Genomic DNA, 25277 nt, shown 5'->3' on the forward strand with positions numbered 1-25277 from the left:
CATATTTTTTTGAAATGTTTTTTTTAATCTAGATTTTGAGATATTGTTGTTGAAAGTTGTTCATTTTAACATAGGTTTATATGGCGAAGATGGACGGTGCGGCTCTTTTTTTGCCCATAACTGAGAAAAAAATGTAGAAATTGTGAACCAAAACTTTTCCATAGATAGTACAGTATTATTTTATTTTTGATGTAAACCTAATGTAAGTTTTGAACTTAGTACAGCTGTATTAATTAGAAACATAAATCAATAATTGCATTTCTTTCTGACTTGAGGATTAATGTGACAACGTCGCAATCAGCTGACAGCAAGGAGGGAATATATTTGAAACACTTTATAAAAACGAAATTGATTTCAAACATATACATTTTTCCTAAATCCCATGTACATTGTTATCAACAATCCACAACAGATGATTTTTTGTAATATTTTTAAAAAACTAGATTAATTAAAAAAGACTAGGAAGCTGTGATATATTTATTGGAATAAAAAATACAGCTGATAAATCCTTTTAATATATTTAATGGTTTATAAAAACATCATAATCATTACCCAGCAATATTTAGGGTTACATAAAGTTTTCTTTACTTGATTAATATAATTAGTAATACTTGAGATAAAAGCATTTGTACGGAATAACAAAGGAACATAAATATTTGTCAGCAAATTTTATATCTAAAAAATTAGTTATAGTTGCAAACATTGTACATAGTTTACACACAATATATTTTTGAACGCGTACGCATCTTTACCCGAATTTGACGCACAATATCTCCGATGTCCGAGGTCTGTAGTTTCGCAGTGTGTACAACTGCTAGTCAATTATTAGCGCTGTTGCCACATCTACATAGTATTTATGCGTTCATTAAATATAATTTAAAACTACTTCAATATATTTTTATGTTGTTAATTAGTCAATATGTATGCTATGTGCATATCAGTAGATTTCTTTGCTATATAGATAATGTTTATCGCGAATAATTTCGATAGAATTTAATTTTTTCAAATTGGCAGCGGGTTTTAGTCCCATAAGAAAAGCATAGGACCCCCCTGCGCTCCTCACTTCCCTCGGACCCCGATATACCTCCTTAATCATAGACCACCCTCCTTAATAGTAACTCAATTGTTTCAAGCAAATGGATTTAAATTTAAAAATTAAAGAAGAACCTATCCTCGAGGTATTTTCAAATTAATTATTATTACGGAACAACCAGTCATACAAATACTGAATGACATTATTTTGAAATAGAGAATTTTTTATAATAGTGGAGTAAGAGTGAAGTGCAATCGTCATATTACAACTGTTTACTAACAATAACTTATGTATTACTTTTTCTCTAAGTGTGAGATTTTTAAAAATATTGGGTACAGTCGATAGTGAGCATTCTTTTTCAGTTTTAAAAGAGAAAAAAGACATTTTTAAGAAATAGAATGAGACAATAAAGGTTAAGTGCTTTGGCTATGCTCAGTATAGAAAAAAAGTAGATAAAACAGATAAACGACTTCAACAAGAAAGTTATTTGCCACTTCGCATCTCAAAAAAATCGGAGGGTCGATATATTAATGTTTAAAATGTACCTTCCTATATCGAGATCCACGTGCTGCCACCGGAAAATAACTGTCTTCGGTTTTTTAAAATGGTTTTTCTTATTTTTTACACTAATGCAAAAAATTAAAGGGTCAAAAGAATTTCCGAAATTTTTCCGTGATTTTTGACACACTTGAAACACTTCATAATCATGATTAAAACGGAAAAAAAATTTTTCAGGTTTTCTCACACCGCAAATAACGTTTAAATTGATGAAAAAAATTTTTCATTTGTTTTTTTGAAAAACTTTCCGGACATTGAAGAAAACAAAATCCAATTGTTTCCAACACGATTCGGCTTTTTCGTCCTATGCTTCTGTTCATCAGCTTTTAATTAAATTAAAATTAAAGTTGATTACCCAAACCAGATTGCGACCCCGTCTCATACTGATTTTTGAGACAAATTTCAAATTAATTTTTGTGCATCACTTAAATAACAGTTTTTTTCAAAACTACCCTTTTTCTTTTTCAAAAAAACAAAAAAAAACTTTTTTTTCATCAATTTAAACGTTAATTGCGGCAAAAATGATTATGAAGTGTTTAAGCTCAAAAAACGTGACTCTTTAATTTTTTTCAGAAGTTTGACTATTTGAAATAAAGAAACGGTTTGCTAGATCGAGATGAAACTTCACAGGGTTCTTCTGGGTATATCGGACTGTAAAAGGCATGCTTAACATTAGCCATTTCGTGAATATTTCTAATTTAGCCGTCAATTTTCTAAAAAACCATAAATTACCCTTTTTTCCTATTTTTTAAAATTCGAGTAAAAGTCGAAGAAAATTTGTTTCCGAAAAGTTGCTGCAGCATGTTACAGGAAATTTATTCCAGTTTTCGAAACCGCCCTTCAATTTTCTGTACGACCATTGTCGCCGAGATATCGATGATTGAAGACAAAAGGATTCTTTTCCATTAAATGTGAAAAATGGTCGTATCGAAATTAAAAAAAAAGGAAATTGAAGCTGAATAAACAAGCTATCTGATCCATGCAATGGCTTAGCTGAAAAAAAATTCCAAGTTTCTCATAAGAATTTAGTCAAATTGATATGCCAGCTATAGCTCTGAATAAATATTATTCGTGAAGATATATGTATAGGTATCTACATACCATAAAATAAATTTCAATAAATAGGCAATACTTCGAATCTTGTCAAAAAAAAAGACGTTTCAGGGTTTAAATTTCAGGCGATATTTTAAGATAAGGAACAAATTGCTTCTAGCTATATCTAATAAATTTGCGCTTTAGCATATTTATCGCTTTTCTTCCAATAAATTTTCTTAATGCGCCATACTTCTACTTGATTGATGAGGGACGTTAACTATGAATACGTAACAGCTTTGAAGATGTAGATCTTATAGTTAATAAATTGTTAAAAATGATTAAATATCACGAATATATTTATGTAAAAAAAAAAAAAAACTGTTATATTATATTATATGTTATACACACCTGCCTATATCACGTTAATAAACAAAATGCATTTACAAATTGGAACTGTGCCATCTAGCTTTTGAAATAAATTAAAATAAATCGGCGTCCTTTCATAAAATTAAATCAAACTAGCTTTTCCCAATTTGGGTTTTTAAATGAACTGGAAATGTATCATTGATTGAAAATTCTCACAACAATATATTCGATGCTTTCATTATTCACGTCTCCAATAAAACAATCAGACGTGCGAAATCCAGTTGTCGCTTTGCTTCCATTATTTAACGTCAATTTGTATTTAAAACGGACACGCGCTACAATGCAACTAAATCCAGTTAAATAAACGATTAGTTGGTGTAATTTGATACAGGATTTTAACGAAAAGAGTTATTTTACTCTGGACTGAATTTAGATATTTTATACTAATACCACATCTAATACTCTCATTACTCACATTTTTATGAAAGTCCGTTTGTCGGGTGTTCGTCGCCAGTTAAAGACTTACTATGCACTTCCTTAGACTTAGAAGTCTGTGACTTGCTCTTGTTGTTCTTGGACTACACTCTGTGGGGGCGAATCCACTATTATTACCCCTAAGCTCGCGTTGATATCGGTTCTTGTTGCTGACTCATTCCGTACAGACGCAAAAGCGATTGGGGGCATGGGCCATGGCATAACAACTTGAAAAACCATGATACTTTAAATGATGCACGTAGATCTATAAAAGGGTTTTTTTTCGGTAAAAAGGGGCCTTTTCGACAAATGGAACAACATTCCTGCTGTCAGAAGTTACTAATACATTTTGTGTGTTAACGTTTTTTAAAAATTTTATTTAAATCAATATTAATTATGGATATCTAAAGATAAAGAGATAGTTAACACATCTTATGACAGCACGACACATCAGATACGTTGATCATATTACTCTGACGTGTTGTATTGACGTTAAATATATTTCAATATAGATGCTACAAATGAAGTTAGGATACATTATTGTGTCGTGACGTGGTGATAAGTGTTAACATCTCTCATAACAACACGACACATCAGATACGTATATCAAAATATTCTGACGTGTTGTACTGGTGTTTAAATGTATAGGTATAGATGGAAGCAGAAGATAAACTTAGATTACATTATTGTGTAGTGTCGTGATGACGTGTGTAAATATCTCTCATCACAACACGATACATCAGATGCGATGGTCATATTATTCTGACGTATTGCACTGATGTGAAATGTATTTCAATAAAGATAGACGCTGCAGATGAGCTTAGGTTACATTATAGACATGGAACAGCCTGTTTCTGGAAAAAAATACTATTAGAAGTTTTTCTGCGGAATATTGTTCGGAAATGTGTTATAAATAAAATATCAAAAAATCAACTCGAGACTAGTTGGGAAACTTTATTTAAACAATGGTCAAAGTTATGGAAAAAATGGTTTTTAAACTCGCATAAAAAAACTATTATTCATAGCGAAAAGAGGTTTATACAAAAAAGGTAGGTATTAAATAAACCTTTAAAATGAGACAAGTCCGATTAAATTCGGATAATTTGTTTAGGTATGCGCAAGAGCTCAAAAATGGTCGAAAATGGCCGTTTTTTTCAATTGCTAATAATTAGTGCAATTTTCATCGTAGACACTTGTAATTCAGGATTTTTGAGGCTTTTTACACCCTTAATAAGTGATAAAAATTTCAGCCCGAAAGCTTCATTGGTTTGGCGTTGGCGGAATTTGTTATCTAAGAAGATGCTATTTTCAATTCATTTTTCCCAAGCTCACAGGCGTTGTAGAGTTTCGATCATTAGTTGTTTTTGTACCTAAATAGTTGTATTGACATATGCATTTACTGAGAATTTAATTTTTCAAATTTAATTTGTTTAAAAATGACTGAAAAAATGTTAATATTTATTAAATTGTTAAGATAGGTAATTATTATAAAATAAAATAGTAACCTCTATACTTTAGTTTTCTTCGAATTTAAAAAAAAATCGTTGTTGTAAGTTGATTAGAAGCTGAGATAATTTTTTTTATTTATTTAATCGCAGTGACCTTAATTATTAATATTAAGAGCCGAAATTTGGAGAGAGTATACATTAAGAGCTATATTTTCATGTCCTACATTAACATTAAGGTGAATTCAACTATTTAATTGCGAAAAAGAAGATAGCGGCGATGCGTTCTATTACTTGGTCTAGCGAACGAGTGGGGAGAGCGAGGCGGAGCATGCGCGCTTAACAATTTAATAAATATTAACATTTTTTCAGTCATTTTTAAACAAATTAAATTTGAAAAATTAAATTCTCAGTAAATGCATATGTCAATACAACTATTTAGGTACAAAAACAACTAATGATCGAAACTCTACAACGCCTGTGAGCTTGGGAAAAATGAATTGAAAATAGCATCTTCTTAGATAACAAATTCCGCCAACGCCAAGCTAATGAAGCTTTTGGGCTGAAATTTTTACCACTTATTAAGGGTGCAAAAAGCCTCAAACATCCTGAATTACAAGTGTCTGCGATGAAAATTGCATTAATTATTAGCAATTGAAAAAAGCGAACATTTTCGACCATTTTTGAGCTCTTGCGCATAAACAAATTATCGGAATTTAATCGGACTTGTCTCATTTTACAGATTTATTTAATACCTACCTTTTTTGTATAAACCTTTTTTTTCTATGAATGAACAGTTTTTTTACGCGGGTCAAAAAACCACTTTTCCATAATTTTGCTTATTTGTTTTTTGTTTTAACAAAGTTTCCCAACTAGTCTCGAGTTGATTTTTTGATATTTTGTTTATAATACTTTTCGGAACAATATTCCGCAGATAAACTTCTAATAGTATTTTTTTCCCCGAAAAAAAGCTATAATGACTGGCCTACTATTGTATCCTGTCGTGGTGACGTGTGTTAACACATCTCATCACAACACGACACATCAGATACGCTGCTCGAAATATTCTGTGTTGTTTAAATATATTTCAAAAAAGTTAAACGTAAAAATTAAGCTTAGGATACATTACTGCGTCGTGCCGTGATGACATGAGTGAATACCTGTCATCACAACACGTCACATCAGATGTGCTGATCTTATTATTCTGACGTGTACTGATGTTAAATATATTTCAATATAGATAGACACTGCATATGGGCTTAGGAACATTATTATGTCGTGTCGTGGTGACACGTATACCTCTCATCACAATACGACACATCAGATACGCTGATCGAAATATTCTGACGTGTTGTTTAAAATACCCATACCCAAAAAATAGGCTTATGATACGTATTGTAATGGCATCACAACACGACACATTAGATACGCTGATCATATTATACTGATGTATTGTACTGATGTTAAATATATTTCAATATAGATAGACACTGCATATGGGCTTAGGAACATTATTATGTCGTGTCGTGGTGACACGTATACCTCTCATCACAATACGACACATCAGATACGCTGATCGAAATATTCTGACGTGTTGTTTAAATGTATCTCAATAAAGATAGACCCAAAAAATAGGCTTATGATACGTATTGTAATGGCATCACATCACAACACGACACATTAGATACGCTGATCATATTATTCTGATGTATTATACTAATGTATTATACTGATGTTAAATATATTTCAATACAAATAGACACTGCATATGGGCTTAGAGTGGTGAGACGTATTAATACCTCTCATCACAATACGACACATCAGATACGCTGATCGAAATATTCTGACGTGTTGTTTAAATGTATCTCAATAAAGATAGACCCAAAAAATAGGCTTATGATACGTATTGTAATGGCATCACAACACGACACATTAGATACGCTGATCATATTATTCTGATGTATTATACTAATGTATTATACTGATGTTAAATATATTTCAATAACGACAGACGTTGAAGATAAGCTTAGAGATACATTGTTATATCGTGTCATGATGACATGTGTTAATATATCTCATAACAACACGACATGTCAGATACGCGATCATATTCTGACATATTGTACTGATGTTAAATGTATTTCAATAAAGATAGACGTTGAGGATACGCTTAGGATACATTGTTGTGTCGTGTAGTTATGACAAGATTTAATACCTTTCATCACAACACGACACATAGATACGCAGATCAAAACATTCTGACGTGTTGTATTGATGTTTAAATGTATTTCAATAAAAATAGATGCTGAAGATATGAAGTTTTTACATACGTTTTTTTCTTTTTTAATTTTTTTGATGAAAAGATATGGATTTTTTAAAAAGTGAATGAAAGTTGCGATATTTGGATCAGAATGATAGAAAAATCGCAGCGGTTTGAACTCTTGAGGGTTTCTTTGGGATATTTTGAGGTTAAAAAAACCGAAAATATCCTTAGTATACATTATTTATTATGTTTTACCTTTTTTTTTTTAATAAAGATTCTTGCATCAAAATTTTGTTTTTCAAAAAAACGATACGAACGCCTTATAGAGGATATTTCGGAGTTTCAAAACCCTGGTTAGATTTTCTGTCCGATTAGTTTCCGAATAATTAATTATTATCAAAGCCAACAAGGTCATTTTTGTTTTAAAAGCTCTTCAGTAGTTCAAATTAAAGAGGATGAATCAAACTAAGAGCTGGTAGATGGGATTACCAAAAAAAAAAAAAAATGTTGAAGCCCGTGGACCTTTTGATAGGGAAGCAAAAATTATTTTTTTTTCGTATGGATTTCTTATGATTTCTTAAAAGTGGTAAACGATAAAAAATTTTTACTTTCAGATCCATACACTAAAAACTTTCAATTTGCTTTTTTATTGTTTTACGACCATTTTTCAATAAGTTACAGTCTTTTGAAAATCGCCTAAACATTTTGGATTTTACTGTAACTTTCGTGACTAGTGCATTTTCATAAAAATAACACTAAACTAATGATTTATTTCTTTAAATTCAATAAATAAGTTAAAAGAAAGAAATCACCGGTTTCAAATATTATAGTAAAAATCAAATGCTAGTGCAAACCGATTTTGTTGTGTAAAATATGAATCGCTTTTTGAGAAAGATCTATTCTAGACAGAATGTAATATTCAGTACGTGGGGAGGATCAAATTATCCCGGCAAATGCAACTGAAACCCCCCCGAGAGAAAAATGCAGCCGAGCCGCCCCGCGGACGGGCCATGGAGTTTGCTCCAGTCGCTCCAGGTGAGAGTACAGTAGCCATAGAAACGACAAAGCGCCCAAACGACCAGGCGGCATGGCGCAAAATCAAAAGATTTCATTAAACAGTCGCGGCCTAATAGGCGAAGAAGCACATGTTAAACAATTTGGAATTCCTCGTTTCGGGCCTCGGGACATCAGCGGACGGTTTTTCCCGCGTTTTGTGGCGAGAACGGTGAACCCCCGGAGTTTGATAGATTCGGCCGGAAACTGCGGGTTTATTGTTGTCTGTGTGTGCTAGTTTGTTGGTATTCAAAGTTGGCAAGTCGTTGACGGAGTGCTTTTGCGCGTAACAGGTGGACTGGTCTGTTGCAAAATTAATTTAAAAAAATGTTGAAATGATGAAAGTCTATAAAATAACTGGCTTTTCATTTTGATGTTTTAGATTAAAAATAGAACAAAATCACTTTCCTTGAATAGGTGGAATTAATGAAACAAAAGAGCATCTTATATTATCTCATCAGTTAATGCCCCATAAACTATTAACAAAAAATTAGGGTTAAATATATAATAGAAAGTCAAAAATAAAGAACTATGCCCTTTTGAAAATTTTAACAGCGTATACCCCTAAACCATACCTCTAAGCCTTTTCAATTTTTTTTTTAATTTTTCGATATATATTTTTGTAGTTTTATATTTAAATATAGAATATTGAACACTTTTAGATCACAGTAAAAAACAAACTGCTGCTTGCGTGATTTCAAACAAAAAGAGGCGAGCTTTACTCGAAGTACCTACTTGAAAGCGATCTGCTTTTAAAATTATTTTTAACAGTATTTTTAAATTAAAGTATAAAAATTATTTTCATAAATACCACGTCACCATATTACAATAGTTTAGAGTTGATTCTACCAAATAGTTATATACAATAAATTATTTTGTATATTTCACGCAACATGTTAAATTTATGAAATAATGTTCGAAGTCTTTTGTATATCATATATCATAAATTATTATTGCTTTCTTTGAAACAAAGCGGAGTATTTAACGAAATAAAAATAATATTTCCCCATTTATTATTAATTAATAATAATATCAATGTATGCAAAAAATTTAATATAGAAGTTAAAGTATATTCATGGATTTATGACAATGGGTATCTACATCGACTTGCTACCATGTCACAAAACAATAAGCAAAGGGTCTATAACAGATCCACACTGAATTGTATTTCAAGAATTGATTTATACTTAGTCAAGTATTGATAAGACGTTTGAATTGACACCGGACGTTATACATATATCTATTAAAAAATAATTACAACAGTATACAATTAATAAAATAAACATTCATCACAATACATCCTTATACATATATTAGAACTATTTTTTAATAAAACCATGATTATTGAACATAATAATAATAAATAAGTTTATTAACTTAATTGGGTTTAACTGTCGGTATTATTACCTATGACAATAATAAATGCCTCTGTAATATTCGTAATGTGAATGTTTGAATGTTTAACAGTTTTAACATGAATAATCAAAATTTTGGCTGGTTTTACAGGAATCTTAAATATTTATTATTAATAACAACTATTTTACTTGTAAATTAGTTGGCAGAGATTATCCCAATTATGGCTTATACGTGGCCAATAAACTTATTTGCCATACTTATAGTTTCGCGACAATTGAATTTTATGATGGGTTATAACTGAACTCAGGTCGACTCAGATACCCTTTCTCTTAAATCTATTATTGTACTTTAGCTATTATTAGGTATATTCTAGATATCTTTGAAAAATCTGTTACTAAATTTTACATTCAATTGAATTATTCGTAGTATCGATCTCACTAAATAGCTAAAATAATCTTCAATCGAGGGAAGAAAATGTTGATTTATATAATTTTAAATGTTGCTTCGTATATTTATAAGCAAAACAGTTGTGTATTTTAATGGCTACCGTATACGTGAAATTATTACTGTCAAATTATGCTCAGGAAAATTATCGATAGTGATATCTTATTAGAATCGTATTTAAAAAAAAATGATAATAATTAATTATTTAATGTCAATTATAATCAAAGGGGTAATAAATTTTTATCAGTACTTATATAAAAAAAGTAGAGTTTCGATCGATAGTTCTGTTTAATGGGCTTTACAGGGTGTATCTAAATAACACCGAAAAAATTCAAGGGGCGATTCTCCGATGAAAATTAATAGGGGTCTTTGGTATAAAATTTTTTGAAAAAACCCTCCCCTGAAAAGTTACGCCCCTCCTAAAATTACAAAAAAAAATTGTTTTTCTTTTTTATCTTCCACGTACATCAAGCTAAAGAAACCAAACTTGGTGAACATTATCTGTCAATAAAACTACACTTTTTGAAATTTTTTCAACCCTGAACTATTTTTGTAAGGGGTTGAAATAATCAACCCCTATGACATTTTTTCTTNNNNAAAAAAAAAATGTTGAAGCCCGTGGACCTTTTGATAGGGAAGCAAAAATTATTTTTTTTTCGTATGGATTTCTTATGATTTCTTAAAAGTGGTAAACGATAAAAAATTTTTACTTTCAGATCCATACACTAAAAACTTTCAATTTGCTTTTTTATTGTTTTACGACCATTTTTCAATAAGTTACAGTCTTTTGAAAATCGCCTAAACATTTTGGATTTTACTGTAACTTTCGTGACTAGTGCATTTTCATAAAAATAACACTAAACTAATGATTTATTTCTTTAAATTCAATAAATAAGTTAAAAGAAAGAAATCACCGGTTTCAAATATTATAGTAAAAATCAAATGCTAGTGCAAACCGATTTTGTTGTGTAAAATATGAATCGCTTTTTGAGAAAGATCTATTCTAGACAGAATGTAATATTCAGTACGTGGGTAGGATCAAATTATCCCGGCAAATGCAACTGAAACCCCCCCGAGAGAAAAATGCAGCCGAGCCGCCCCGCGGACGGGCCATGGAGTTTGCTCCAGTCGCTCCAGGTGAGAGTACAGTAGCCATAGAAACGACAAAGCGCCCAAACGACCAGGCGGCATGGCGCAAAATCAAAAGATTTCATTAAACAGTCGCGGCCTAATAGGCGAAGAAGCACATGTTAAACAATTTGGAATTCCTCGTTTCGGGCCTCGGGACATCAGCGGACGGTTTTTCCCGCGTTTTGTGGCGAGAACGGTGAACCCCCGGAGTTTGATAGGTTCGGCCGGAAACTGCGGGTTTATTGTTGTCTGTGTGTGCTAGTTTGTTGGTATTCAAAGTTGGCAAGTCGTTGACGGAGTGCTTTTGCGCGTAACAGGTGGACTGGTCTGTTGCAAAATTAATTTAAAAAAATGTTGAAATGATGAAAGTCTATAAAATAACTGGCTTTTCATTTTGATGTTTTAGATTAAAAATAGAACAAAATCACTTTCCTTGAATAGGTGGAATTAATGAAACAAAAGAGCATCTTATATTATCTCATCAGTTAATGCCCCATAAACTATTAACAAAAAATTAGGGTTAAATATATAATAGAAAGTCAAAAATAAAGAACTATGCCCTTTTGAAAATTTTAACAGCGTGTACCCCTAAACCATACCTCTAAGCCTTTTCAATTTTTTTTTTAATTTTTCGATATATATTTTTGTAGTTTTATATTTAAATATAAAATATTGAACACTTTTAGATCACAGTAAAAAACAAACTGCTGCTTGCGTGATTTCAAACAAAAAGAGGCGAGCTTTACTCGAAGTACCTACTTGAAAGCGATCTGCTTTTAAAATTATTTTTAACAGTATTTTTAAATTAAAGTATAAAAATTATTTTCATAAATACCACGTCACCATATTACAATAGTTTAGAGTTGATTCTACCAAATAGTTATATACAATAAATTATTTTGTATATTTCACGCAACATGTTAAATTTATGAAATAATGTTCGACGTCTTTTGTATATATCATAAATTATTATTGCTTTCTTTGAAACAAAGCGGAGTATCTAACGAAATAAAAATAATATTTCCCCATTTATTATTAATTAATAATAATATCAATGTATGCAAAAAATTTAATATAGAAGTTAAAGTATATTCATGGATTTATGACAATGGGTATCTACATCGACTTGCTACCATGTCACAAAACAATAAGCAAAGGGTCTATAACAGATCCACACTGAATTGTATTTCAAGAATTGATTTATACTTAGTCAAGTATTGATAAGACGTTTGAATTGACACCGGACGTTATACATATATCTATTAAAAAATAATTACAACAGTATACAATTAATAAAATAAACATTCATCACAATACATCCTTATACATATATTAGAACTATTTTTTAATAAAACCACGATTAATGAACATAATAATAATAAATAGTTTATTAACTTAATTGGGTTTAACTGTCGGTATTACTACCTATGACAATAATAAATGTATCTGTAATATTCGTAATGTGAATGTTTGAATGTTTAACAGTTTTAACATGAATAATCAAAATTTTGGCTGGTTTTACAGGAATCTTATATATTTATTATTAATAACAACTATTTTACTTGTAAATTAGTTGGCAGAGATTATCCCAATTATGGCTTATACGTGGCCAATAAACTTATTTGCCATACTTATAGTTTCGCGACAACTGAATTTTATGATGGGTTATAACTGAACTCAGGTCGACTCAGATACCCTTTCTCTTAAATCTATTATTGTACTTTAGCTATTATTAGGTATATTCTAGATATCTTTGAAAAATCTGTTACTAAATTTTACATTCAATTGAATTATTCGTAGTATCGATCTCACTAAATAGCTAAAATAATCTTCAATCGAGGGAAGAAAATGTTGATTTATATAATTTTAAATGTTGCTTCGTATATTTATAAGCAAAACAGTTGTGTATTTTAATGGCTACCGTATACGTGAAATTATTACTGTCAAATTATGCTCAGGAAAATTATCGATAGTGATATCTTATTAGAATCGTATTTAAAAAAAAATGATAATAATTAATTATTTAATGTCAATTATAATCAAAGGGGTAATAAATTTTTATCAGTACTTATATAAAAAAAAAGTAGAGCTTCGATCGATAGTTCCGTTTAATGGGCTTTATAATACTTTTATTTTAATGAACCAATTTTACCTAATTAAAATTAACAGTGTCTTTAGATGTTTTCTATACCTACCTACATAACCACCTACACAAATCTTCTCAAAATACAATAAGTAATAATACTTACAATATAAAATATAATACATAAAAATATGCTTTACTTTGAATTACATAAAAATATATCAGCCACCAAAATAACCAAGTCTTAATCTAACGGATTTTTTTATAGATCGATCTTAAAAATCAAAAGTATAACTCAATTGAAATCAATTTTATTAGAATTAAAGGAAATAATTTTTGAAGAGTAGGTAATACATTTATTATAGTATTTTAAAAATTTTGCTCTGGAATTTTAAATTAAAAAAATAAGAATAAAAACCTGGCTGAGAAAGTACTATGGTACAAAATCATCTCAATGACCTAGCAATGATGGGTATACACAGAAAGCTTATTTTTGACAACCATGAAGATTTTATTAATAAACTGGTCAACACATTTTCAAAAAATCCGAGAAGACCTAACTTTCGTTAAATTTCTTTATTTTTTTACTTATATATTTTTTTGATTAAAAAGGATTTATTACAAATATTTATAAAAAAAAATATTTAGTGTACCTATTTCTACCTATAATTTATATTTTATTTATTTTTTTTATTTATTTATTTATTATTTATCTATGTAAGAAATACCTACATTCTAAAACTTTTTTTTTTTATAATGTTATCATATTATGGTCAACTTATTTTATAACTTCATTCGATGAGAATTTAGGAAAATGTTTAGAACTAAGTTTCCAAGCAACGCAAAAGGTATACAGGAGTGTAAGAAAGTTTTAAAAGCAAAGAGTACAAAATACGCTTCATTTTCGAGTTACAGATACAAGAACATGATAAATTAAAAGTACAGACATTATTCAAAATTGTTTCGATGTGCTAATACCATGTTTCTAAACGACGGTCAAAATTCTGTCACCAAAAACACTTTTACTGAAAACCGTTGCTGAATCCAATATCTCTGTACAACATGGGGATTTGCATCACACCAATAAACATTTATTTTCATACGCTGGCTAAGTAATACTGCAGCACAAAACGCGCGTGCACAAGATGCACAGGGTTTGTTTATATTTATGGTTAATATTCTTAATTAATTTTCTCGAAAACAGAAACATTTAGACCATCAGTTGCTTAATAAAAGTTGCTCATGTTTGTGGCCTCTAACACCCCTTTCAAGGAACGCACTTATTTCAGAAACACCCTGTATATTTATATGAACTTTGAACTTTTTTTTCTTATTTTTTAAACTTTTTGCTTTTACATTTTTTTATACTTTTTTAACACCCTATATAACTTGTAAACTATACTCCATGTTCAAAATAGTAGGCAGTGATTCATGTATAAATTAAACCACAATTTTTGGAAAAGTTACGGCAGGAGTATAAAGTAAATTTTTTTACTGAAGTACTTTGATTATTAGAATAATTATAGTCCGGTCAAATTAGTCATAAATATAGTGGTCAAATAACAAAAATTCCGACAGAGCTACACACATTGGGTACACCATTATAAATAAAGTGTCAAAAGTCCCCACCGATCCCATGTGTGCTAAAAAAGTTATTCGGGGTCAAAGGTCAAAATTTGAGGTTTTTTTGGATTTTTTTTCGAAAACGGTAAGTTTTATCAAAAAAGTAGTTCAGACAGAAATTATAGATCTGAAAATTATCTACAAAGATGGCACGTATACTATTTTTCCTAAGAACCACCATTCCTGAGATATCGCGATTCTAAAAGTTAAAGGAGTCACGTTCTACATGATATGTACATATATATATGCAACGTATATACATAGTCAGGCACTTAATGCAAGTAAAAATGCTTATTTGTGTCTTTTATATGTATAAACTATACTATTCTGAGAATATACACTCAAAAGAAACTCAGTCCCTTAGTCAAAATGACGCAGATGTCCTTATAATTGAAACAGCAATAGAACAATTTATTGCAACAAATACAACTATTGTAGTTGGTGAAGATGTTGACTTATTAATACTACTCACTGCAAGGACTCCAATTGATAAAATTATATACTTTTTAAAACCTGGAAAGGCTCAACAGCGAACAGAAATATATTCTTTAAAAAGTTTATCTGCTTATCCAAAATGCCAAAACCATATCTTATTTTTACATGCGATAATAGGCTGCGATACTACATCAGCAATGTTCAGAAAGGGTAAAACATCAGTAATAAAATTATTTGGAAAAAAGATTTGATTGATTGCAGAAATTGATTCTTCACGTCAAACAATAATCACAAAAGGAATTCGCTTTATCATTGCTGTTAAGGAGTTCCAAAACAAATTGATTGTATAGATAAATATAGATATTTAACTTCTGTAAAATATACACTAATCAAGAAACAAGTACAACTATCTTGTCTTCCTCCAACATCGGCTTCTGCTAATCAACACTTGTATCGAGTATACTATCAAGTTCAGACATGGCTAGGCAATCAACTGAACCCTGAAGACTGGAGTTGGAAATTAACAGATAATACTTTGGAACCTATTCAAACTTTACTTTCACCTGCTCTGGAAAAACTTCTAAACACTATTTTTTACAATTGCAAAAAAGGTTGTAGTGCTAAATGTGGCTGTAGAAGTGTAGGGTTACTGTGTTCTCCAGCGTGTACTAATTGCCAAAGCCAGTCTTGCTCAAATGTCCAATTGAATACAACAGATCCATGTGATTTCGATGAAGAGACAGCTGATTCATCTTCATTTGAACAATTTATGAACATCCAGCAAGAAGAAGAGGAAGAAGAAGAAGAAATCGAAGAAGACATGACTGTTGAAGTCGACTTTGAAGAGTATGAATCAGATTAAAATATCAAAAGAAATCAGAACTACAGTTAATGTCAATAACCAATATCAATATCAATAATCATCATACAGTTAAAAGAATATTGTCCCTGAAAATTCCGTCATAACAGTTCGTGGAGTAGGCCTACCGGGGAAACCACGTTAAAAAAACGCGTCAAAGTACACTACTTAACAGGTGGTATCATGTAGAACGTGACTCCTTCAACTTTTAGAATCGCGATATCTCAGGAATGGTGATTCTTAGAAAAAAAAGTATAAGGACCATTTTTGTAGATAATTTTAAGATCTATAATTTTTGTCAGTGCTACTTTTTTGATGAAACATACCGTTTTCGAAAAAAATCCAAATAACCTCAAATTTTGACCTTTGACCCCGAATAACATTTTTAGCACACATGGAATTAATGGGGACTTTTGACACTTTATTTCTAATGGTGTACCCAAGGTCTCCACCAAAATTTTGCTCTGTCGGAATTTTCGTTATTTGAAATGTCTATTTTGACCGGGCTATTACTGTCTATTTTTGCCTGTATTAATTTGATGCGGAGCGACATTTGTCTGAGTTGTGAAAACATGTGCCATGCGCCCGGATACTATGTGAATTGTGGGTAATTGTAACTAACGCTTTGTGCATACATTTACACAATTGTTATAAGAGTAAATCCGTCACTTTTTCGTCGTTTTTTAAGTTTGGTGGAAAATTATGTAGGTAATGGCGCGGAAGAACGTATTTTGTAAAAAAATAATTTTGTGTATTCTCTAGATGGAAATAGCGATGTTTCGTTTTTCGGCGATATTTCTTAAATATGCGATTACGGAGGGCCAGAAAGGCTAACTAGTGTTCAAGACATTAAAATACATAAGTCTAAGGCTTTTTCCAGTCCAAATAAATTTTTTCGAAATATACTGAAGCCCATTAGTCGTTTTTTCCACGGCTTTCGGGATTTTCTTAAATCCTGAGAAAGCTGAAGTAAAGCTAGGGACGGGACGGATTCGGATTCAACGCGTCAACATACATATATATATAGCCAGGCCAGCCTACATATTTTTTAATTTTGCCCTTATATAATTTTTTAAGTCTCTAATATGATACGCCCATGGAATAGTTTTCCCCGCACGCCTTAAACCTGTCGTCGCAAGGGTCCACACGTTGAGAATGAGTCACTGCCTACTATTTCGGACCTGGGGTATAAGAAAACCGTCAGCAAAATAACTGTTCCCTTTTCCAACGTAATCGTACACACCTCAACCCACACCTGATTCGCTGATTCGATCACACCTCGCCGTCACCCTATCATAGAACAAACAAACCCCATTCAATAAATAATTAAAGTTTAACGGACCATATGCCTATGCCTAATTTCTTTACGATATACGTATTACAGCGCTCTTATCTCGGCTTGTGGTTAAATATTCATTATTCCATCGGTTTATCACCGCGTTCTACGTTCAAGCGTACTATCTAGACTCCAACGTGCGTCGTCGGTCAACATGCTGTGAAACTGCGGTGATATATCGTTATTTGTGAGACCGAAATATGGAGAGCGGCCAGGGCAGTTTCAGGAAAATAGTCAAGGTTCGGTGCAAGAAGAACGACAGCAACGGCGAGGTGGTAAGCGGGCCCAGAAGGGACAGTGTCAGCAGTGCGGTGAGTGAGGAGGAGGTCGACCCTTACACGAAGAGGAGAAGGGAATCTTTGAAAAACAACGTGTTTGATATCTGTTTGAAGGTTAGATCTCTATCTCGTTTGTTTTGTCGAAAGCGATTTGAAGTGCAAACACAGGATAAGCTTTGCGCTGATGAGGTAATGAAAGTACGGGATGTGCCCAAAATGCCTAGTCGAACTTTAAAAGATACATAGAACATTTAATGTTGATATTCTGGTCGATTTAGGAAAAATAATACAGTCCGTTCAATATTTGTTTAAATAGAATTCCAAGAAAAGAATAAGCCAATAAAGTTCTGTTATCAGAACTACTGTAACAATTTACCGAGACGTGCCTTGAAATTTTCCGCGTTATTTTCAGAATATTAAGGTAAGTATATAAAGGGCGCTTCTTAAGTAGATGTCAAAAATCCAGGGGTGCATTCTGTGGCCAAAAATAAGGATTTCTGTTATATAAATGTGGTCGATGATACCCACACCTCTGCCACTGGTTTCTAAAGCTGGTAATTTTTTGTTTCATACTAAATATGCACAACTTATTTTAAACGGTTAAGAAATTGAAAATTAAATAGATTTTTTACATTTTTGACACGCTGTAGCTGCGCAATGACTCTCCTAAGACCGTATATAACAAAAAATCCTTATTTTTAGCCACAGAATACGCCCTTGAATTTTTGACCTCTCCTTAAGAACACCCTGTATATAAAGTAGATTTTTTTTTGGATTGGTTTTATTTCTTTTACAGTACGGTATAGTGCAAATCATAATACAATTATAAACACGCTCGTGCAAAAGAGGGATAAAGAAAAAACAAAAAAACATGTATTTAAGTAACCTACTAGAGCCCCACTATTGGTCAAACGGCATTTTTTTTATGTCAAAATCACATATCTCGAAGAAAAATTAACAAATCGTTTTACATTTTTTTTTTAAATTAAAGCTTATTTGATGCAGATTTAGATATAATTGTTGCGAATGTTATCATCCCCTATTTTGGGGGTGGAAATGAAGGTTGAATAGGTGAAAAAAGTGAAAATCGATTTTCTTCGTTCAAAAATCTTGTATCTTCGACAAATACAGTGAAATTAAGACACATTTTGGTGTAATCAATGCTCAATTGAAACAAGTTAAGGAAAAATTAATGAAAATATTTTCATCCCTATTTTAGGGGTGAGGGGTGAGGGTGTGGAAAAATGAAAATTAAAGAAAATATGCATAACAGGTTTTTGTTTGTGTTGCTGAACACAAATAAAAGCATCACTAAAACAAAAAACTCCTTTTCAGTAGCTGTTTTATCATCCCCTGATTTAAGAGAAAAACTGATTAGGGGAAGATTTTTGAAGTAAGAAAATCGAATTTCATTTTTTTCACCTATTCACCCTTCATTTGCACCCTCAAAATAGGGGGATATGGTGAACGCCATGCCGCCAATATCTTTCTACCTCTGGCGTCGAATGCGGTTAATTCCAAGAAAGTGACGCAGGTGTCTTCTTAGGATTCCAACTCAACAAATATCGACAGACTGTATATATCTTCAAAACACATATTCATAGACAACTTCCCTCATCAATCAAGTAGAAGTATGGCGTATTAAGAAAATTTATTGGCAGAAAAGTGATAAATATGCCAAAGTGCATATTTCTTAGATATAGCTAGAAGCAAATTACCTTTTATCATAAAATATCACCTTAGATTTAGATTTAGATCATGGAACCTCTTTATTTTTATTGAAATTTACTTTATCCGACGAACGACACACTAAGATTTGATAAATTCGTGAGACAAAATTTAAGTTTTAGTTTGACTGTTCCAGAAAAGAACATTGTATTAAAAAACCTGAAAATTTTTCTTCAACCGTTATATTATATCCCAACGTAATCGATAATTCTTACAATCATAATGACTCTTTTGTACTGATGGAGTCTTTGAAATTAAAATCGTACCTCGTATCAAAAAGTTGTTTTAGATTTGGACTCTGATGTTAATATTATTAAAAGTGACGACTCGAAAATGTTTCAATGAATGAAATGAAATGAAATATTTCAATAATGAATTAATTAATTTCTATTTAGCTAGGTAATGAGAGGAAGTTTTGAAAACAGAAAATAATAGTTATATTAAATATGTCTATCATTAAAAAAGTAAATTTAATTTTAAATATAATTACACCAATACACAATTAGGAAAGTAAAAATATTTAATACATTCTTTTAAACTGTTTTTAAAAATAAAGACTAATAGATATATAATAAATATACTACTCATTTAAATCAGTTTCACTATCAATATCACTACTTATGTTAATAATAAATTATAAATCATAAAATAATATATTCGCAATATGAATGTATGAATATGTTCATTAGTTTTAACATGTGAAACACAATTTTTCCGGCTACTGACAAGCACTTTGATTTCACTAAGAAAAAATCTAGTAGAGCAGCTTTAGAATGACGATATATTTTTATTTCTGACGTTAGATTTTAGTTGATATCAGATCTAAGGAAGGGATTAAGTATACAGTAATTTGGAGGAAGCCTGCTTAGCACTACGTGTCCGTTACTTTTAACAAAAGTGTCCCAGAAGTACTTTTTTCCTTGTTGTTCTTTCGGTGATACAGCAATTTTTTAGAAAAGATGTCTTTTTCAATATTCATTTCCACACTAATTGAAATTACTAGTTTTGCAAGAATCTCATCTATTTGCTAACCCATCCGAAACAATTTGTTGTAAATTGGTTCCTAAAAAGAGATGTATACCTGGGTAAGAGAATTTTCTGAATGAATTTTATGATGAGCAATAACTGAACACGGACTGACGTAGATATTCGTTCTCTTAAATCTATGAATGTACTTTACCAACAGAGTTGTTATAGTCTTTCCGAAGTCAGTTGAACATGTCAAAAAACGCCTGGCAATAAAATTTAATGACTTTCATAGGCGTCCCTAAAAAAGTTTTCTGATGAAGGTAAAAAATTATAATAATTTGTATATAATCTGCAGATATATGTATATTTTTTGACATAGTCCCCTAGATTTGACCTAACGCTGGCGGGTTTTGTCAATCAATGCCAGTCTCTTAAGCAGGGTGGTTCATAAATTAAATAAAAAACAAATAGCCTTTATGAAACCGCTCATCCGTTATCTCTGTTTAGAATTACCTCGAGTCTGATTAATCGATTCAATTTGTTCAGTCGTTCCAAAGGATATCCATTGCTTTATTACGAATTTATCAGTATTAAACGTCACAACTATATTTAAATCAAAATACCCTCTCGTTCCGTTGTATTAAAATGTACTCCGTGGATTGTTATACAGAACGTCACATTTGTGTAGAAAGAACAGGTTATTTATTTATGAGATATTAATCAGTGATAAACAATCCCTCACAGATCAAAGAACTTATTTTGTGTTTGCTCTGATGTATTTTTTTATTGGCTGAAGAGATGCAAGATCTTTCAAGTAATTTACTAAAATGATAGGTTATGCTGCTTGGAGATTCTGGAGTAGGCAAGACTTGCATCTTGATGAGGTTCAGAGACGGCCTGTTTCTTTCTGGCAACTTCATATCGACTGTTGGCGTTGACTTCAGGGTGAGATTTTAGCCAGATTTTGATTGATTTTCCCGCACGCTACGATTTATCTAAAGGCTAGTTTCTACAACAATTAAATTGTCACCAAAACTTTAAAAATAATTTGGCGTCTTCAGAAAAAAAAATATTTTTCATTTTACGGGGAAGAGCCATTCTTGTTTACAAATGTTGAAAAATGAGAAATTTTCTTTTCAATAAGGGCTATTGAAACCCTTTAAAGCTTTAGAGCCATACGCTGAATCCGAATCCGGTGTCCGTTTAACAAAGTTAGCTCTTCAAGGTTATTTGAAGGTCAACTCTTGTTTTTTATGCTAATACAATTTTTTTTCTTGGATTCTGAAAGACTGAGAAATTTTACATTCGGATATGTAGTTGATTTATTTTTTAATGTCGTATTCAAGGTTATTTGAAGGTCAACTCTTGTTTTTTTTTTGGAAATACGATTTCTGACCCCGAATTCTGCAAGAGCGAGAAATTTTACGTTCGAATGCGTAGTCCAGTTATTTTTTTATTTTCAAGATCATTTGAAGGTCAAATACCCCTCTCGAACTTCTCGGCAGGATACAGTATACAAAAGTTGATTTTCACATTGGGGACCACCATTTGGTGACCTTGGATTTGTCCTTGAAGGCCATGTTCAAGGACTTTTCAAGGTCAACTCCTTTTCTTCAAGGTAATGCCTCTGAATATTGTAGGAGGTCTATTATTGACAATTGTATGCCCTCAAAATCAAGAGTACCAGATCTCATGGATACAAAAATCGTTATCTCACCGTTTTAAAGCGGATTCTGGTGTTCTTTTTTTTATCAAATTAACCTTCAAAGTCAAATCTAAGATCACCAAGTGATGGTCCCCGATGACCCAAACAACTTTTATAGGAGATGTTTTCCTGATATCTTGCTATTATGACGAGATGGCAACCTGAGAAATTCGAGAGTGAGGCATGACCTTCAGATGATATTGAAAATTAAAAAATAACTCAACCGCATCTTCGAATGTAAAATTTCTCGCTCTTTCAGAATCCGTGATCAGAAATTGTATTACCATAAAAAAAACTAGAGTTGACCTTCAAATAACGTTGAATATGACCTTAAAAAATAAATAAATTACGTATCTTTGCGTGAAATTGCTCTCATTCACAATTCGGATACAAAAATTGTATTACCGTCAAAAAACAAGAATTGACTTTCAAATAACCTTGAACAAGAGTCAACTTCGTTAAACAGTCACCAGATTCGGATTCAGCGATCTCAAAGAGGTATGGGTATTGTGGTCTAGTCTATCACACATTGATTTTGCGTGGAGCTGTGTCCTAACCTAACAAAATTACCAAAATAAAATATCTTAACTGACAAGAAACTTTATTATAATAAAATATTAATTAAAACAAACATTTGAGGGCATATAGTTATAAATTATATTTTGAGAATTGTAAACTGTTTTTATGGGTAGAACCACAGTATTTGCACTTATTTTAGGAATACCTTGAATAATTTTACCAAGTAATTATTAATATAATAAATGCATTTTAGTAAATTGTTCAAATATTTTCTATTCGTCGACAAAAAGAAATTTTGGAAAAGCACAAAGTTATTTTCCGTGTACTGAATATTAAAATATATCATCTTTGCCTGTCAGTCATATTTTTTGTCATTAAGGTTACGGTTATGTCCACTATATTAAAAGCACAGCAGCAAGCTGTAAACAAGCAAATTCAGATGAGCCGAAATCATTAGACACCCATAACAGACCGAGTATAGTTTTAAGTCTGCAAAGACACTCCACAATAGCCCTTCTTAGAGTGACGTCACATACGCCAAATAGTAGGCAATATTTTTACTAGATCGATTTTCGACCTTATGTACTTTGGACATAAGTGCTAAAAAAATGGCTTGTCATGACCTTAAATATTGCGATATTCTAGCAAATATTTAAGAAGTTTCTAACCCTAAATGACAAAATAATAGAATTATAGAGTTTATATATTTAAATTTATAGAACAATATTGACTTTTATAATAATTAAGAAATTAAAATTATAACAACGTTACTGAGCATGCGCATTAAAGATAATTTCAGGGAGAATTCCCGGGAAATCTGGCCTTACTCGAGACGAGAAAAAAGTGTCGAGAAATCGAGAAATTTAAAAATCACGCGCGTCTTAAGTTCTTGACTGGAGTTCATTTCGTACATTCGTTCAATTCGTTTCTCGACAAATAACTGAGCGGTTAAAGCGGTTTCTCGACTAGCTCATGATTTATTTATTTTAAGTTTGTAAGGCTTTAGTTTACTTTGATGATTCTTATTTTTTTTACCTACGACCACTACTGTAAATACTTAAAAACACACCGTCTGCAATCAATGTAAGATTCCTATTACGCACGGTAAAAAAATCGCACAATTTTCCTAGCAACCGCCTAGCAACGGTCAATACAATAATATTTGTATTGAACGTTGCTAGGCGGTTGCTAGGAAAACTGTACGATTTTTTTACCAAGCTGTGCGATTTTTTTACCGTACGTAAAATAGGAATCTTACATTGATCGCAGACGGTGTATTTTTAAGTATTTACAGTAGTGGTCGTAGGTAAAGTATAGTACGTAATACGTGGTGTAATGCAATTACGCACTCATAGAATTACGCTCTCGCCGCTACGCGTCGTCGTGCGTAACTTTTCCATACGTGCGTAAAATGCTTTTTACAACACTTATTACGTAATATACTATAATATACTTACCTAGTTATAAGTCTGTGTAGAAATTTTATTATAAGCAGATACCTAATGTTGATGTTGATTCTGAAAATATTTAGTTCCTGTTCTTTTAGTTGATTATTTTATTTTTGTTTTGTTAATTAAAAGATTGTGATTATAAGTGATAAATTAATAGGAATAACACTTTTGTATCTTTAAATTAAAGCTTATTTTTTTAAGATTTCTTCGGTTAAATTCCTTATTTACTATTTGTTTAATTAAAAGACTGCATGATTAATGATTATTAATAATTATTGGAAGAAAGCTACCATTCAAAAACATTGAAATAAACATAAGTATATTGAAAGTGTTTAATAAAAAAACAAGTTAAAGGTTTTTAAGAAGAAACTCAAAATTTAATTTAGTTTTGTTAGTAGAAGTACATAGAAACATAAGTAATTAATAAAAATACTGAATAAATAATAAATGTTAATGATGATTGTTAGGTATAATAGCATGTTTATATTTCGCATTGCCAAAATTATGACTTTTTAAGTTTTAGAAATTTGTCGAGAATTCGAGAATTCCTAGTCGAGAATTCTGGAGTCCCGAGAAAAAAAGTAGGCCGAGAAATCAGAAACCTTAGCGATAACATATCAACAAGTTCTGACCTGCGTATGAGGCTATTCTTTTCGAGCATGAGCATTAGGAATAACACTGCTAATGTTACATTTTTACTTTATTTAAATTTAGGAAAATAGGAATATTCTTTTATATCGTTTTAAGCACATTATTTTTACGAAACACGTGTTGGTTATTCTTAAATACTCCTAAATCCTTGTAAAAATAAATTAATTTGAAGTTGTTCATTTTTACAAGGGACAGATTCGGCCTGTATAATTTCAACCATCCATGACAATTTGTTGCGGGTTGCCTAGATATGTGACGTCACACTAAAAGAGTCTATTCGCCAGCTGTGAGTTGTGTGTAATAAACAGAGATGTATTTAAAAATTTGACAGTTTGGAATTTGTGTGCGATAAAATTCAGAATACCTGCACAAGTGAAAAATGCCGACAACAGAGTGAAATTGCTGGTTCACGTATGCTGTTGTGCTAAGCTAAAACTTTTCTAGAGTACATAGTATATTTCTCCGATGAAGGGTTGTTAACT

The 25277-nt window shown here is 31.3% G+C and overlaps 1 protein-coding gene across 1 annotated transcript in view; it reads left to right on the forward strand.

Annotated features, from left to right (window-relative positions):
* LOC108908555 (ras-related protein Rab-37-like) overlaps positions 1-25277 on the forward strand; it is a 77032-nt gene that overhangs the window by 29813 nt on the left and 21942 nt on the right. Inside the window, exon 3 of the mRNA XM_018712625.1 lies at positions 21304-21414. Coding sequence (XP_018568141.1) covers positions 21304-21414 — 111 coding nt within the window. The remainder of the gene's footprint in view (positions 1-21303; positions 21415-25277) is intronic.

Source organism: Anoplophora glabripennis, unplaced genomic scaffold (genome assembly GCF_000390285.2).
Source record: "Anoplophora glabripennis isolate ALB-LARVAE unplaced genomic scaffold, Agla_2.0 scaffold29, whole genome shotgun sequence".
In the NCBI taxonomy this organism is placed as follows: Eukaryota; Metazoa; Arthropoda; class Insecta; order Coleoptera; family Cerambycidae; genus Anoplophora; species Anoplophora glabripennis.